This window comes from Nanorana parkeri, unplaced genomic scaffold (assembly GCF_000935625.1).
Source record: "Nanorana parkeri isolate BGI_ZX_2015 unplaced genomic scaffold, ASM93562v1 scaffold1510, whole genome shotgun sequence".
NCBI lineage: Eukaryota > Metazoa > Chordata > Amphibia > Anura > Dicroglossidae > Nanorana > Nanorana parkeri.
In genome coordinates, this window is record NW_017307778.1 from 259,916 (window position 1) to 278,935 (window position 19,020).

The following is a 19,020-nucleotide window of genomic DNA, read 5'->3' on the forward strand; positions in this document are numbered from 1 at the left end:
AGGTACCAGGCACTGCACAGACTAAAGCATAGGCACAATCCATAATTAATGTTTATTTGTGAAATAAACATTTTTACAAATAAAAAACAAATAAATGCTCCTCCAGCTGTTGATCAAGGAGCCTGGCTTTCAACGCAGTCTTATACCTCACTATATTAAGAAAAAAAAGTTGTAATACCACTTTTCATACACAAAGGCCGTAGTACACCGATATCCATAAAAGTAAACTGAATGCCAACTGGAATCAGTGGACACAGAATGGTAGCCATTCATGACGACAGTAATTGTACCATTAACCACTTGCTGTCCTGGGCATTTTCTTACTATTTGCGCACGCATGATAAAATATAATTTTTTGGCTAGAAAACAGCTTCAGACCCCCAAACAATTATATATTTTCTGAAAGCAGAGGCCCTATAGAATAAAAAAAAAAATGCTAGTGGCAATTTTTCATGTCGCACGGTATTTGCGCAAATGTTTATCAAACCAATATTTTTAGGATAAAATAAAACTAAACATTTAGTGCAAGAAACAGAATATAATACCCAATTTTTTGGTAAAATATAAAAGATGAGGTCACATCGGGTAAACAGATACCAAACATGTCAAGCCTTAGAAATGAGTTTGCCTGTGAAGCCGAAAAAACTTCAATACCCAAAATTTCCCATAGGAAACATTTTAAACGATTTTACCGCTCATCAGTTTAACAGTAATTAACGGCTCTAGAATTATTGCTCTCACTCTAACGTTTTCGGCGATATGTAACATGTGTAGCGCAATTGTAATTTTCGCACGTAGGCGCACCGATACGTTTGCGTCTGCATGTGCATGCACATGGGGGGCGGGGGACTTTACATTTTTTAAATTTTTCTTGTTACTTTAATTTTTTTACATTTTTAAACTTTTTTTTTCTTTTTACACTAACTTTATTTCTATCACATAGGGGGGCAACAAGCCCTTTTTGTAATAGCAGATAGGGTGTGACAGGTCCTCTTATGGAGACATCAGGGGTCTTTCAGACACCTAATGTTACCCAGGGACCCCAAAGAAGCTGAGGAAGCAGAGATCTGCTTCCCTAGCTGGCTCGAAATAGTGACACTGGAAGTGATGCAATACACATCACTTCTGGGTCCAGTGATCGGAGGAGAGTTCAGCGGCGGGAAACCGCTGAATCTCTCTCCAATCGTTGAGGAGAACCGCCGATCCGGTCCTGGGCGACGTACAGGCACAGCGGAGCCTGGGGAACACCAAGAAGACGGCTGCAGCAGCCGTGTTCTTGATTTAACCACTAATGTGGGCCGCCATATATAGATGCATTGCGGCCCGAACGTGGTTAAGTAGTTAATTCCATTCCTCGTGCTATCCCATCCTACTGTACCTGTGCATAGAAAATGCTGTAAATGCTTTGTTGTTCATGGCACAATGTCATAGCTCTCTAGCAATCCTTAGATAGCTGTGACTGGAATTTAAACTTTTCAAAAGGTCTGTTCTTGCATAGTCTGTCTTGCTACAATGACATCCTCCTTCCTTCCCCAAGTGGCTAACACTTTTTGAATGGAGATTAGCCAATAGAAAAATAATCTCAACCAATGGGTGAAGGAGAGATGAAGGAAGGGAAAAAAGGGAAGTAAATAAAGAGGATATTTACATAGAGTTTCACAGGCAAGCAGACTACAGAAATTAATGTTCACCGTACAGAAGAGGCAGCTAAGGAGGATATGATTACAAATTTATCAATGGGTACTATACGCAATAAACGGTTTAAGCCAAAACCTCTGAAGATGACATGTGAACACAACAAGAAGTTGGACAAGATGCAGTATAATCTTAGACTGCATAAAGGGGTTTTTTTTTTTTTTCTTACTGTCAGAGCAGTAAAAATGTGGAATTCCCATCTGCAGTTAGTTGTACCAGCTGAAAGCATCGATACCTTCAAAAACACTTTGATGGGTTCCTCAGTTGACAGAATATACGGAAATATTGGAGTTGTTAGCGATATGTACAAGCATGCAACAAGGTAAGCAAGTGTGAACAGTGTGAGCTGAGCTGCCTAAAAGGACTGGAATTACTTCTGGTTCTGCTGTGAACTTTGTAATTGCAGGAACTGTGGTGCAATTCATCCTCAAAGGTCAATGAGGGCTTGATTTTTTTTTAATGCACATTTACTACTACGGTAGTTAGGAGTATATAAAATACTTGAATACCCAAATCCTGCGACAGGTTCACTTTAAACTACTTGTTCCACATAATAGTCTTTACAAATCGAAATACCTTGCTTAAAATTCGGATAATCTGTTTAATCTGTCCATGAGATACACGCTTGCTTATACAGCCAAACACAACAAGCGCTCGTGGCTGTAGTGAAGGATTGTACTGGAATGCAAACCTAGGAAGACATAGAAAGTGGATATTAGGAAATTCTAAAGGACAAAAGGAAATACATAGATTTATTTAAAACATAAATCATACTTTTGTGCAAGTTCAGTCCACTGGTCCAACCACTTGCAAGTTGGGATATCTCTCATGCAAGCCTAAAACAAAAAACATAGCAGATTAATAAGATCAAAAGTAAACCATGAACCATGGAACTATTTCAAGCAAACATTTCCATGCAATCTCTGTTCATTTTCTGCTTTCTCTAAAGCACTTACATAAAAATGATTTGTGTAAGTATTACCATTTTAAGGAAAATGTACATTTTGACTATATAATAAAAGTAGGATAGGGAGTGTAAGACTGTGCTCTCTCCGACGGCTTCCCTTTCTGTTGATGTCTCCTTTCAGCCCTGCCCCAACACTTTTCAAAATGAGGCTTTTTAGGTCTTCATATCAATATGATTATCACACAGTTAAAGTTTCCTCTGATAGGATTGGTTGTTAAAAAAGTGTTGCCTAACCTACACTAACCTTCATGTACGTAGAACAAAGCATCTGAACAAATTGATCCTCTCCTCTAGGGCTGGAACAACTAAAAATCGATAATAATCAATAATGGGAATCATTGTCAACGATTCTGATTATCGATTAGTTGATTGTGATTAGTTGATTCAACTTGCAATGACCACACCATGCCCAAATGTTTAGCTGCCAGAAGAGGACCCGAAGGAGAACTTTCTCCTTTAAGTCTCTCCTCTGCTGATTGACAGCAGGCAGTGGGCAGGTGCATTAGCCAGCCTGCTATTGGCATTTCAAATTGCAACAGCAGGCTGGCGATTACACACACCCACTGCTTGCTGTGTTTACATTCCCTGGCTGAAGCTATTTAAGCCATGTGTGCTTGAATAGCTCCTTTGGAGGGGGCGTGGCCAACCGTGGTGGAAGATGGCCGCATAGGAAAAGAGCTCTGGATTAGTTTCCACAGCGGGGCATAGCGACACGGCACAGGGGACCGATAACGGCAGATTTCTTCATCTATACTATCCTATGTCACTCGGGACCAGTATGAATAAAAGAAAACACAAAGGGGGGCCGCGGAAACTTACGGATTTCTTCAAAACCGCCGGCCCTCACGGACGCCACAAAGATGGCGGCGGCTCGTCTCGAGCAACGGCCTCCTTCACTGTGTCCACAAAAGAGATGGGGAAAAAACTAATGGCGCCAAATGAGACCCTAGCTGACAACTCGGGCAGTGCAGGCTCATCCACTGAAGGCAGCCCAGGGAAGCCAAAATCGAAGAGAGTAACTCCTAATCCCAGAGAGAGGGAGGTAAGCAGTGACTCTATGCCCCCTCAGGACAATGATGATATTGCTGACAGTCCTGATGATCACAATGCACTGCTGGATGCATACCCCACATCTAATCAGCCTGTCATGGACACCACATTAAAAGATATGCTTCTGTCTCTCCGCAATTCATTGCATGATGATTTTACTTCCTTAATTCACAAATTTACTGTGGAACTTAATGATTTGACATAATGTCACCCTAAAGAGAATCTGTCATCTCCTATGTGCTGTCACATGGGGGTTTGTGAATTTGGTGTGCAATTTTAAATATAAGTTTGGTTATTTTATTATATTCGCTTGGAGTTTTTCAATCCAGATAATTTTAAATCAATGAAACTAAATTAAAATATCTAATACATACATTTAAAAAAAAAAAGAAAAAATTATAAAAACGGTGGGAAGCGTAATTTTCAGTTTGACAAATTCTGCTGCGGTAGGTGCATTGTGGTACCACTCATTCCAATGGCATCCCATACACGCCTCAAAACCCGTTGTACTGCAATGCCCTGCATTCTAATGCACTGCAAATGCAAACAAATTGTGCATGCAGTTTTATTCTGAAGTAAACTTTATGTTTGTAACACTCCATTTGTGTATTTTATTTTAAACAAAAGATGGTATTTCATTTTTTTTATCCGATCAAAAAAATACATCGGTCATCTAATCAATTATGAAAATAATCGTTAGTTGAAGCCCTACTCTCCTCATACAATGTGCTGTTAACCCCCAAAACACATCCAGTATTCTGTGTATGTCACACACTCTACCATTGCCCAGTGCTGCTTATGAAGGAAGAAAAGGATCTAAAAGAAGAGGTCTGACAACCTGGGACAGTTTTTTGCCAAGATGTAAATGAAAATGCCCACATATCTATGAGACTGCACCCAAAATAGCACCTGTGAGAAAAAAAAAACTGTAAATCTCCATGGAACTGTTTTAATGAACACTATTAAAGCATAAATTAAATAATAATATTAAACATTACCTCCATAATTTCTAACAGTGCTTCTGTAACAGTTTCCAATGAAGTCAGAGCAAATGTCTCCCTCTCATAGGAGCCAGGTGAAAAGGAGCGATCACGATAACTGGATCGGAAAGCGATAACTGCCGCAGACTTGACTTTACTGATGCCAAACAGAAGGTAGAACTTGGGCAGGGAAAACTCTGTAAGACTGAGCCGCAACACTTGCTTTGTCTCCTCTGTGAGCAAATAGATCAATTATTACACAGAACGTTTCATAAACAACAAAAACTGATCATGTTTTTTCTAGCTGTTCATTTTCATAAAGGGGACGTCTATTTTTGAATTACAAAGCAGCACACCTTGCTCATTTTGGGTAGATGTAACACATACCTCAAATGCATTATCATTGTAGAACTTGCCCAGGGCCCAACAGTGTTTGTAAGCCCTGGCACTTGCATCATCTGTGGCCTTTACAACTAAAGCTGCACATGCATCAGACACTGCTATAAAGCATAAATGGGCCGATGCGCCCAGGAAGGCCTGTGATGACCACATTTTGGCATACAGACCTTAGAGCACTTTTGAGCCTTGGCCAAAAACACTGTCTGCCCTTTGTCAGGCTAGATAATGACCAAAAGTAGGTAAATATTTTACATCTACTACATGATGGTGTCATGGATTGATGGAGGTGCTTTTTACTTTTAAAGCACATTTACTCTGAGTAATACGGGCAAAACAGGTGACTAAAAGTAAATTCAGAATAAAAGTACTCACCACTGAAATTCAGCTGTGAGCAGGTACACAAGGAGTGAATAATATTAATCACAAGTCCATGGGTGGAAGCTCGAAGAGAGAGAGGACCTGTTGCCACCAATAAGGTGACAACATGGAAGAGGTAGGGTAGATGGGCAGCCACATCCAAGGAGTTGTTAAAGGACAGCATGAGCATGTATCGGGCGAGTATGGCAATATCATCCCACATGAGGTGCTGCTCCAGTGTTGGGGTGGGAGAAAGACAGGTCTTATCTATTATTTTGCACATCCTCCCGATCACCTGAAAAAAAAATGCAAATTAATCAGAGCTCAGAACAGTGCATTTATGCATTAAAAGGAATACAATTAATTGGAATCCCCAAAAGTAATACACGGAGATAAAAATATATGCAGTGTAATTATGCATCAGCAGACATAATTTCTATTTTTTTGTTTTGCAGAAGACTATTTTCTAGCAGTTTAATTTTCAGTTTAGTTGTATTTTAAGGGTTAAGGGCATACCTTGCTTGAAACCAGTTTGACATTGCCAGATGCCAAAGCAACCGCTGTATCGGCCATAACCTCAGCCTTTATGGAACCCAGTCCACCTGTTGCACTGGTTTTGATGAAGCTGTCTAGCACAACATCGAGAAGATCTGTGATCTTTAAAAATAAATAAATAAATGTCACTGCAATATCATACATTTGTATTTCTCCAATAAATTATCCAGTTTTAGTTCAACCAAAATGCAATCTATATGTTAATAGGATGGCTAATCAAAACAAACAAAATCAGAATGTGGAAAGCAAATTGAATGAAAATGTTAATGGATTTTGAAAAATTTGGATCTGAAATACAGCGTCACAACACATTATTAACTAGAGTTAGTTGTGTGTGATGCAGAAACAAAATTACAAGATTAAAAAAATAAATAAATGATATACGGTTACATGACTGAAAAAAGATCTATACACACACACATACACAAGACCTTTTGTTCCCTTTCTCATATCAGTAGGATAAACTATGAAAACATTCAATTCTAAAAAGTCTGCATTTAGAAAATCAGGAAGGTCAAATATATTAGGGAACTATACATATTTTTAAATATACACAGTCATAAGCACAAAGCTGTGTACCCCTACTGTTCTGCTAAATGTAACATTTGAAAACAATATTACCACTTTCCAAATTGAATACATTTGGAAACCACAATAAATTGGTCTATTTTATTTAAATCGCTATATAAAGGTTATAACATGGTTATCAAACAGAATCATTGCAGAAATTAAACTAATTATGTTAATGATGAGAGGGTGGTATGGTATGCAAAGCATATTGGATATGCTTTTTGCTAGCCTGTGCACAATTCAGAGAACCAGCTTCCCCCACCTCTGCTGGGGGTGGGGAGGTGCACTTCAATGTGTGTAATCAGGTTTCTTCTACTTGCAGTGGGTAGACTCACTGCAAGTGCAAGTTTTTAGATTCCCAGTGTTTCTCAAGAAAAAAACCCAAAATGCAGTGTGTGCAAAAGTTTGGACATCCTAGAAGTCTGTTCTTGTTTTAGGATTTTTGTTTTTTCCACTCTTCCTTCAGTGAAGCACTTTAAATTTGCAAATATCCTGCAACCACATGTACATTTTTAGCAAGTACTATAGCTTTAAGTTATATTTGAATACATAAACTGAATCTCTTCTATCAGGCCAGAAAAACAAAGTCGATATTTGTAGCCCATGGAGTAACTCTGGTCAAACTTGATGAACAAGCTGCCATCCGGACTCCAATGTGTTTTGGGTTAGAGACCTTACCAACAAAAGACAACACACACCACCAATTTGTATCTTAATTTGAATCAAACAGTACAACATTTCCTCAGCGCTCAATCTAGCTAGTCAAAAAAAAAAAAATCATGGGGTTTAGGTACAGTACAAAAAGGTGTTTCTTTAGCAATAGGGTAATGGTGATCAACTACTCACCTGTCCTAGACTGCCCCATATTTTTGCTTGAATGGAAGGATACATCTGTTTTTCATTAATGGTCATAGTTATCAGCTTGTCCAAGATAGCACTGACACGCTGCTTCTTTGCATCATCAGTGAGTTTACAGAACCGGACAAGATTTAACAACCAGGGAGTCATGTATTCCAGACAGAGATGCTTCAGCTCAATGCCTACAATTGCAACATACACAAATGCTCAGATGGATAAAGGTTTCATATTTTAGTCCCAAAATTAGCATACCGCAGATAATTATATTATGCAAATTTCAGTACTTGCGACTTCAGGGGTTGATTTTTTGAAGGTGTGCTAGTGTTGGATTTAAGAGTAAATTTCTATATTTATAAGTTCCTTAAAAAAAAAAAAAAAAAGGCGGGCCATTTCTGGTAAAAAAAAATGTTAGTTTAAAATGGGCTTTCAGTGCGTTCCAGGGTGTTTCCATGCGTTCCAGAGCAGGTCCAGAGCAGGTAAAATAGGGCCTGCTGCAGTTTTTTTACCTGCTCTGGAACGGAACGCTGCAATGTGAACTGGAGCTAAAAATACCATTGGAAAACATTGGACACAGTTTTGCTCCGGTCTGTAACTGCTCTGCTACTGGAACGCGCTTGGTGTGAACAAGGCTTTAGGACCTCACGCAGACCTCAGTTGCAGTGTGGACCCGCTCCCCACTGCATACCTCTCTACCGGGCAGACAGTGTTTACATCTATTTTATGCATGGGCACCTGATGACAACAAATGAAATAGATGAATGGGAGAAACTAAAGAGATGAATGGGACAACTGCCTTGGCCCTCTCAAACTCTTTAGCACTTGTAGCCGCTATTTCAATAAAAATCACATTTTAACCTAACTTAATTTATTGTACAAATTACCCATTTATACATTGATTAAGCAGCTTACTGTTTCTTGTTTTAGCTGCCCTGCATGCAACTTAATTTCTTTAATTCATATAGGTTGCTCTATAAAGATGGCTGGGGTAGCCTCCAAATGCAAGCCAATTTTCAGTTTATTAGCTTCCACATGTAAAATTGCTGGTACATAGATTGTAGTTTACTAAGAGAAATATAGATCTGACTGTTCAATATCGATCAAATGGACTATTCCTTTACATGCAAGGGAAAGCTATGCACTATCTATAGATATGCAGTATCTGTGTTGATACAGAGTATTTGGGCGGGTACTCGTACATGCCCAAATGCTCTGATACTTACCTCCGATACCGGAACTTCCGGTCAGAGGGAGATCTCCCGCTGACTGGCAGTGCAAGAGGGAGCATGGAGCCGGCTTCCTTTCCAATCAGGAAGCCGGGCAGTGGGTTATGGCCCGCCTCCCTGATTGGCTAGGAAGCCGGCTTCACGTAATGACCCGCCTCCCGGGTTCCGGATTGGCTAGGCAGCCTGGCTTCCTGACCAATCAGGAAGCCAGGAGGCGGGTCATGACGTGCCACCCGGCTTCCTGATTAGCTAGGAAGTTAGCTTGTTGGTAGGCAGCCTGGTTTCCTAACGTTTACGGGCGGCACGTCATGACTCGCGTCCCAGCTTCCTGATTGTCAGGAAGCCGGGCTGCCTCTGAAGCCGGTGTTCTTTCGCTAGAACACTGTCTTCACAGGCAATCAGGAAACTGGGTAACGGGTCATGATAATAGGGGCACAATGCAACCGGTACTCAATATCAGCGAGTACCAAAACAAATATTGGTACTCAATACAGAAAAACTGGTATCCGTGCATCCCTAGTCATTAGTATGGTAATACTTACCTGGAAAAAAAGAAAGGAATATGCAATATAAAATCCCACTATTCTAAGCAAAATATTGTAAAAACAGGAGACCAAGTAAGGGAGAGTAACTGGAATTATAGGCCTGAGTTGACAGTCACCAAGCGGGTATGATGTACTGCCTTATTATTTTGCCACTTGCTGCCGTATGGTATAGTCAGTGAGAAACCCTGTCCCCAATCCCAAAGCAAGCTCAGCTTCTTTTGTTGAAGGGTGGCCTGACTGAACATGCATGTCTGACTCTTAAGAGAATATAAAAAAAGACAAAATCCACCATTCATAACTGAAAAATAGATAAATAAGCCAGTAACATCAACATTGTTAAGCAGGTTTGTAACTCACTAATGCCAGTGAGACCACAGCAACATACTAAAAATAAGGACACGCATAGGAATGACAACTAGAAAATATTAAGTGGCATAGTTATAAAGCAGTGAATTTGACATTCATCAGTCACTGCAGGTGCATCTCTCTACTGCATGTGTTTTCGTTTCAATACGTTTTTTTATTAGAGTTTTTTGTATACATAGTAGATTGGGTAGAAAGTATAACAAATACATAAATAGATGGTATTAAAATGTTTCGTAATAAACTACTGCATGTGTTTTTACTTAGTGGTTGATTCACCTGCAATGAATATTTGGTTAATGTCACATTCACTGCTTTATAAATATGCCTCACAGCTTTGTACAGGATAAGGGCAGGAAATAATTACAAAAGCCTGTGCAGACAAAAACATAGGACATTTAATACTGAAGAGGGGGGATAGATGTATTCACTGATCAACACAATGGATAACATTTGACCCTATCCTCATGTGACAAGGGCACAGAAAACTGACACCACCAGGCGGGATTGTGCCGTCAGCCTTTGGATAACACAATGAGTGTCTGTTTTCCTCTCCAGCTGAAGGGGATGTTTAACACAATCCACTTGGCCCATAGAACTTTCATATTTACATCAGAACTTCAGACAAACAAGCATCGCTCTTTAGTATAGAGCTGCAGCTAACGATTATTTTCAAAATCGATTAGTTAGCCGATTATTAAGTTCGATTAATCGGTTAATCGGATAAACTATAAAATAAAGTTTAAAAAATGGCTCCAGTGATGGGACTACTAGTTTGTATTGAGGTTGTAGTCCATCACAGGAGCAAGCTTGGACCGGTGGAAGTAAAAAAGAAAAAAAGATAGTGTGGTGTGCAATATAGTGAAATGGAAAGTGTAAAATTATACAGCAATGCATGCAGAATGGCAACGGCTATAGAGGACTACAAAACCCAGCAAAAGCACATTATACAGCACAATGCAGAATACCGCCAGCTATAGAGGAATACAACAAATCCCAGCAATAGTACATAATAGCTGGCGGCATTCTGCATTGCGCTGTATAATGTACTATTGCTGGGTTTTGTAGTCCTCTATAGCTGGTGGTATTTAGCATTGTACCACTTTATAATGTATTATTGCTGGGATTTGTTGTACTCTTCTACAGCTGGTGGTATTCTGCATTGCGCTGTATAATGTATTATTGCTGGGACTTGTAGTCCTCTATACAGCGCAATGCAGAATATCACCAGCTATAGAGGAGTACAACAAATCCCAGCAATACATTATACATACAGTGTATAATGTATTGCTGGGATTTGTATTCCTCTGTATAATATACAGCACAATGTACCATCAGCTATAGAGAAATACAAATCCCAGCAATACATTATAGAGCACCATGTGTGGGAAAGTGCAGTCTTCCAGCAACGTGATTCAGAGATCGGACCTGTCTATCAGCAGCTGCCATACCCGCACACCTGCTCCTCTTTACTACATCTCCCCGCGTCCCTGTGCATTGAAAAAGTTGACAACTTTTTCAATAATCGATTATGTCGATTAGTTGTTGCAGCCCTACTTTAGTAGCATAAAAAATAATTCAAGGCAGCCTGTGAGGATAGAAATATGGGAGCTGACATATCTGACTTGTTTTAAAGGTGTAGGTTCTGAGCTCTCGCCTAATGATGGCTTCATTAGTTAGTGAACCAGTGACCCAGCAGAAGAATGTAGTCAAGATGTATGAAACATTTGAGCCCATCTGTTATACTTGCTCCAGGTCAGTAAAGTGGGTGCACCAACTGGTGCAATGTAGTGAGTCCTGTTATCCTACTTTGTTTTAGCTACTGGGAGCTTAAGAGAGTCTAAGCAGACATATAAGATGCCACAGAGAGGACCATACCAGTGTAATAATACTAATGCAAAGTCTAGTGAATAGGATTGCTGTTAAAGTGATATTAAAGGAGAACTATGGGGTCAGTGTTTTTCCCCATAGTTCTCCTTAGGGTAACGGGAGGACACAAACTAGCGTCCTCCCGTTACCCTAAGCTCAGTATACCGCGAGCTACAGCTCAGACGCCGCAGCGGATCCCGACGTAGATGACGGGATCCGCCCAGCTGCATGAGTGACAGCTGGCTCTGCCTATCTAGAGGCAGAGCCAGCTGTACCCGCCCCCTCCCCCGTCCGTTCCGCCAGTCAGCGCTGGCAGAGAGCCGTGACAGGATCGAGAGGCAAGCGAACCCGGTATGTGTTCGCTCACCTCCCGATCTACTGAGCCGACCTGTAACAGTCTCATTGTCACAGGTCGGCTAGAACTATGAGGTGAGTGGAAATCACTCACCTCATAGTTCTCCTTTAAAGTCAAAAGGATTTTAAGCCATTTCAAATGCTGATGAAATCACGTACAATGGATGCTACTGCTTTATGTTTAAAAGTTTTAGTTTTGTGCAGAATCAGCTGATTCAGGGAGCACTGGTTCTGACTTTCTGTTTTAGAGTGACTCCTTTTCTCAATCAGAGTGCTATGCAGTCACCCTTGTGTGTGCTAGTAAGGTGTGTGTGTGTGTCTCTACAAACACACAGACAAAGCAAAACAAGCTACTTCCCTGCCCCCCTCTTCTCCCTTCTACAAGCTAGTAGATGAACAGTTGCTGGAGTGTGCTCTGTCCCTTGTAATCTTGTACTGGACAGGGAAGTTCAGTTCTAGGAAGCTGCGCTGAGAGACTTGGAAGCAGCTGTTCAGAATCATGATTATTGCAAATGTTTGGGAAAAAAACAAAGCATAAAGTCGTAGGGTTGCAAGCTCTTAACAGCTGTGCCTTCTGCATATGCTGTAGAAGGGTTTATCACATATTACAGCTCACACATAGGAGGTAGAACATCACGCACTATGGGAATTTTAATCTCTCAGCACCTTTTCTCAGATATACATGGGAGGCTGCCATTGCCAATCCTTTTTGAAAATGCTAGTTATCTGGCTAGTCCATTGACCAGTTGGGTTCAATAATGTTTCAGTAAGCTGAAACAAGTACACATCTCTAAAGTATGGTCAGTAAGACATCCTTATTTGCATGCTTGTTCCTGGTAAAAGAGAAAGTGGGGCAAACATGAGAGCCAGGAAACTAGGAATGGCAGAATGTTTCCTTTGAAGAGATTCAAGAAGTGGCTAAAAAGGATACTCTGTGCCAAACATGGACAAACTGCACAGATAAAGAGCAACAATGTGGACAAATCAAAGCTCACCTGCGTGAACAAATTGCTTACCAAAAAACAACAAACTAGGTTGTGAGCTTCCTAAAGCAGTTATCTTAAAAAAAAACAAAAAAAAAAAACCTCTTCCCATCTAATACCAAACATTAAAATGCCAAATGTGACATTTTGCAGAAGTAGTCACATTGAAATGGCGTAGGCACAATTTACTTACTAGATTTGCTGAAGCCAGAAATGCACTCCTCTAGAAACTCAAGTGTGAGGTGTGGCTCATTAGCTGCCAGGGTTTTGCTAATGGAGACTATGAAAAGTGTATTGTTGGCTGGGATACAAAGACCCGAAGTCTCCAGTAGCTGCCCTTCAATCTTTAAATTAAAGGTACATGTTAAGGCACACAGGAGGTTATAGGCAGCAGACCTGCAACAAAAGATAAGGTGACAAACTTAATATTGTAAATACATAACATTAAGATGATCCATTTAAAGTAACCATCTTAAAGACAACTGGTTAAGACAAGTTGACATTTTCATGACAGTTCCCATTTTATAGTAAGACATCAAATCTATTAATACATTTAAACACTGTAGGCATTTTTCCCCCAAGCAAAACCCACTCCAAAAGTCCAAAGGAATACTCTACAATGTGAATACTCTACAATTTAAAAAAACCTTTTTCAGAGAAAACATGCAGGCTGACATTACTGAACTCTCCTATTAAAATTAATGCTAGCTTGGCTGTTGATCCAAAGGCTTTAAATGTTCGGAACTGCAGAAATATAGCAGTGCAAGTCAATGATCTGCAACAAGTATGCCGATCAGGAGTTCCAACTTGACTCCTCTGGCTTTACATACATGTTTGTTTCAAAGCTGTGGCCTAGAAAGTTTGAGACAGAAAGCTAGAGAGAGAGCTAGGAAGCTACCATTTTATAAAGGAAACCAGTCACATATCTCCATATATGAATGCCCACACTAGTATGACAGTGTGATAGAATTTACAGCCATTTTGAATGTATTACTGTTTTGGAAGCTAAAACTTCTAGAGTAGATTTAAATAGAGACCAATAGTGTTTCAAAGTACATTTCCACTTTTGCAGACACATTTGAGAAAATGTTCATGTGTTTCTATTTGAACAGCATATTTTTTAAATTATATTTCTTATCTTTTAGATGTCTCTGTGTACCAGGCATTTGTACAGTCTACAAGCTTTTCTCACCAATTTCAAATTGACAAAAGAAAAACTCTGGCTGTCCCCATAGAAAGACTAGGGGCATTCTTAAAATGGCAATACATTGAATGATTTTCGCTCAGAAATCGTACACAAACTGTCTTTTGAACGAAAATTGAACAGATGATGGTACATCACCGATTTTCATTTTTGATATTGTGATCGAAATTTTTCTATCAGTCAGGTTGGAATTTTTTTTTCTCTTCAAACGAAAACCAATGAATCAGTGTAACAAGGGTTTGTGGCAGAAACCAAAAATCTACTAGTGTATGGCCACCTTAACTTTTAACATACAACGCTTCTAGATCAGCGATTCTTAACCTGTGGGTCGCCGTATGCCTTCTGCTGCACTAGGCGAGAGGCTCCTCAGCCTCCTCCTAGAGCAGCAGTGTCAGTTCTCCCGCCAGATGTCACTGCAGCGGCCGGGGAGGAACTGACAGCAGGCGAGCAGTTTTTTCTCTACATTTAGCCCAGTTTTGGGTAAGCAGGACTAAGTGTACAGAGGGAGAGCTGGTCAAGTGATGTCGGCGGCTCTGCGGCGGCATCACTTGTATTTAGCCTGCTACTTCGTCCCCATCCCCTGCCGCCATGGTCCGTCCCCATGAAGATGGGGAGCTGCTCCGTGTTAACACTGAGATGGAACACTGTACACAGCCTACCCATCTCCGCTGTCACAGGAGTTTCAGCACAGTGCTGTGCTAGAACTCCTGTATTGGAGGTGACAAGTTCAGTAAAGGGAACCTGTCACTTCCAAATCAAATGCCATCACACAGGGGTTTGTTAGCGCCTGTGTAATAGCAATAAAGTTAAGTTTAGCAATTAAAATAAATATTACAAATTGTTAAAAGTTTCAAAAATGTAAGAAATAAAAAAGAAAAAAATTAAACAAAAAATTAAAAAAGTAACAAATAAGATAAAAAATAAGAAAATTAGTTTTTTTTTAAACAATTAGAATAATAATTAGGGATGCACCAATACCAAGTATTTTGGCGAGAACTTGTACTCGCCAAAATGCTCCGATACCGGAACTTCCGTTTAGAGGGAGATCGGCAGTGCAGAAGGCGCATGGAGCCGGCTTCCTAGCCAATCAGTGCCACCCTGCTTGGCCAGGAAGCCAGCTTCACTTGTTGCTAAGCAGCTTGGCAATCAGGAAGTCAGGAGGCTGGTCATGATCCGCCGCCCGGCTTCTTGATAATCAAGGCACACAGAACCGGTATCTGTATTAGTTATTGGCGAGTCGCAAAAATAAAATATCGACACTCGTAATCGATACTGAAAAACTGGCATCGGTGCATCCCTAATAATAATTATAACAAATCATTTTTCTGCTGGAGATCACTACAACTTGGCAAATGTTACTAAGGGGTTTCGGTCCTAGAAAGATTGAGAACCACTGTTCTTTGACCCTTTTTAGGACAGACTGTTCAAATCTAGTTTACAACTAATGAGGTCATGCCACCACACTACAGACAGGGTTAATTAGGTTAATGATTAACTCCTCACCCCCTTGCATTCCAGAGGAAAATGGAGTTTAGATAAAAACCTTTTAGGAAAGAGCAAGTAATATGTAAGCAGCACTGATGTGAATGAGAACATGTAACAAATACAAAATAGCTTCTATCCCAAATGTGCAGCAAAAATGTAAACGCAGTTTAATCTTCTGTACAACACATGAAAACTAGGTTTTTCATTTAATCACACACCATAAAATGAAGGGGAAATATTATATGCATTGTAGCAATTTAGGGTCTGTAAAAAACAAAAAAAACCCAAAACATTAAGGGGTGACTTGAAAGAGTTGCACACATTTTGACCTTGCTTTTTTATGAAGTCACATTGTCCTGATTCACCATTCTTATATGGACGTGACAAACTAATTGGAGTGACAAAGTGTTTGTAAAAACATTTAATACAGGGGTGAGCAACTCCGGCCCTCCAGCTGTGGTAAAACTACAAATCCCATCGTGTACCTGACTCTGGGAGTCATGCCTGTGGCTGTAAGAGTCTTGCAATGCCTCATGGGACTTGTAATTCCTTTACAGCTGGAGGGCCAGAGTTGGCCATCCCAGATTTAACATGTCACTGACTGCATGCGCTTTGCAATCTGATAACCATAATGGAGGTTACTAGAAATAATGCTTAAAATGTAATGTTGAAATCAATCTGGTTATATCAGTTATTGGAATTCATTATTAAACAATTTCTTTTTTTTATGGCTTCTGAACTTTCTACATACAGTTTTCTGGACGACAGATCTCGAACACAGTTGCAAACACAATCGGTTTAAAAAACAAAGGTGTGTAGAAAAAAAATAAAAATACAACTGTACTTTGAACAGTGAGGCTGGGTTCACACCTAGGCGTATCGCGTTTTTACGGCGATTCGCAGTAAAAAAAACACGGGACAAACGAGCGTTTCCGAGGGCTACCTGGCTGTATCTCAATGGATACGCACAGCAAATACGCCCCAAAGAAGCTCCTGTACTTCTTTGGGCGTAGGACGTTTTGTAGCCCGTTCATACGGCCTGTAATATGCCCAGGTGTGAACCATACCCATAGGAAATAATGGGATTTCGGTGTTTGAGAATTTTGCAGAGCGTAGGAACGCGCTACAAAACGCCCAGGTGTGAACCGGGCCTTACTCCTAACATGTGTAACCAATAGAGCAATCATCATCAACAGCATAAATGTATTATTATGACCTCACTTACCAAAGTGTCTAGGAAAAGAACTGTCTGTCTACATTCTGTAGATTTATTCTAGCAGTACTACCAAAGCACAACCAATTAAATCATTCATTTCTACCAATACACCTAAAGTACAACCTAATAGGACTTGTAGCATCATGACCTGCATTATAAACATGCATTACCAAACTAATTACACAGTAATGAACTGCAGATGTGCATAGCTGCATACTACAATGTAAAGTGAATTGCACTCTAATGTGCATCTACATTGCATAACACGCACAGATGCGTTTGCTCTGTATTGCCTTGAGGTGAAAAAAAAACAAAAACACGACAATACCTACCGTATATTTTCATGCATTGAAAGCTCATGCATTTTAAAAAGACTGCCTAACGGACCTCACACAGAAGCGAGTGCCTTTGCAGAATACTGTGTTACAGTATTAACAGACCCTTAGATCATACCTTTCTACCAGTACACCATTAGTTGTAGCGTACTGCGTTATGACGTAATCAAACCCTTAAATCTTTCCTTTCTACCAGTGCACAATCTGTTGCAGCACACAGTGTTACAGGGTAAATAGGACCTTAGACCACTGCTCTCTTGAATAAAGTCCTACAAGATGAACTCTAGAATCTCATGAAATTTTAAAGAAAAAACTGATAGTAAAAAAACCCCCTAAAAAGTGTATAAATATAATGAAAAACAGCTCCTGTTTCTGATGTCACTGCAGTTTTCCTGGGCTACTTGTCCCAGCAGCTCTTGTAGCCAACTAATCATAGGGGACGTGCAAGGGAATGAGTACTAGCGCTTGGCTCTGCCCATAAACATCATAGGACTTTGGCCAAGCTGTGTTGCTTTATTAGGGGTCGATCAAGGGCCACAGGCTGGGCCGAGGCAAAGGCAGGGGAGGCCACTTGCATGAATGCATAAACATGTCTTAAAAATTATTAAAACTATAGAGAGATAAATGACTACCGTAGACTTGGATCAGAACTTCCCAAGTTGAGTAATGCAATGTTAAGTAGTGTTCCAGGAACATCCTTTGGACGGATCTTAGTGTGTTGGGGGATGGAATCTGGTTGGGACAGCTCCCATCGAGTCCGTATGTGAATGATAGACTGGACAATGGCTTCACACTCCTGGTGCATGAATGTGAGGGGTGTTCCTTGATTAGCAATAGTCAATGTGAACTGATTCTCATCCACTAAGCAAATTTCTTCTATCTCTGAAGCATAGTAGATGTCATTCAGAAACACTGATTGGCCCAAAACCCGCGTCCTCTCCGCTGACGTGACCTGAACAGCCGTAGAACCCACCTATAAACACAAGGAAAACCGGGTATAAGTGACCGCTTTATGAAAAATGTCACTGTGGGATTTGATATTTGTTGAATGAAGAAACTTATCAAAAGGTTTACAAGAAAATGAGATACAACTCCTATTTGGTAATTTAACCTATGATATGGAAAAATGGTTTTCAAGCATCCTTTTGATCTAATGATAAATGTAATATTAATCCATAAGCATGCAAAGTGAAGAAGAGTTCAATGTAATATGCACACTGTTCGATATAGTACAGGTAATGTTATTATGGTTGATACATAGGTAGGTGCTTGTGTTTACACATCCCATTTTCTCTTCTATTAAGACATTTATGTTAGCACACCCTGATGGGCACATTATTTTTTTTTGCACTTTCATATGTATACATATTAATTTCCACTTACTTTTATTGACACTTTAGTGTCCTTGTGGGCCAGCTTGAGTGCATTATGGAACAGCTTCAGGTCCTCCTCCAAAGCAAGAGTGGCAACTGGCAGTTTCTGCTGATCATGGTCGATGTGTTCGGCTAACTTTCCAGATGGATCAATGAAAATTAACCTCTTGCTACCTTTCAGACCAGTTAGCAGTCTCTCATGGTATTTTGTATACTCCCTCACCCAGGAGTTACAGTTGTAGATATAAACTGCTGTCACATTTTCATATGCAAAGCCAGGGAAAACCACAAACCATTTTGAAAGGAAGTCGGTTTTAAAGCGATTGCTGGGCCCAGCATGAGTAAGATCTACCACTATCTCGTATGGCTTGGCATAGTATGGCTTTAAAGTCAGAAGAACATGGTAGATCAATAAGTCGCCATTTATTTGACCAGTCTTGAACCTGCAAGGGATTGAAAAAAAAAAAAAAAAAAGGCATAATTTTATATTGGAATCACTAAAAAGATTTATAGCCCAACTCCAACCATTTTTTTTTTTCTCGTTTTGGATAAAGTGGGGAAAATTTATCATTTCCGCCCAGCTTTTACTTCTGATTGTGACCATATTGAAAGCTTATCCTTCATTTCCTCCCCCTGTGT

The 19,020-nt window shown here is 40.1% G+C and overlaps 1 protein-coding gene across 1 annotated transcript in view; it reads right to left on the reverse strand.

Moving 5' to 3' along the window:
* Positions 1-19,020, reverse strand: part of NF1 (neurofibromin 1) — a gene marked incomplete at its 5' end in the record, with an annotated part of 159,497 nt that overhangs the window by 28,593 nt on the left and 111,884 nt on the right. Inside the window, 9 exons of the mRNA XM_018570336.1 lie at positions 2,272-2,386; positions 2,470-2,531; positions 4,711-4,925; positions 5,464-5,743; positions 5,965-6,105; positions 7,420-7,613; positions 12,962-13,164; positions 17,641-17,981; positions 18,392-18,824. Coding sequence (XP_018425838.1) covers positions 2,272-2,386; positions 2,470-2,531; positions 4,711-4,925; positions 5,464-5,743; positions 5,965-6,105; positions 7,420-7,613; positions 12,962-13,164; positions 17,641-17,981; positions 18,392-18,824 — 1,984 coding nt within the window. The remainder of the gene's footprint in view (positions 1-2,271; positions 2,387-2,469; positions 2,532-4,710; positions 4,926-5,463; positions 5,744-5,964; positions 6,106-7,419; positions 7,614-12,961; positions 13,165-17,640; positions 17,982-18,391; positions 18,825-19,020) is intronic.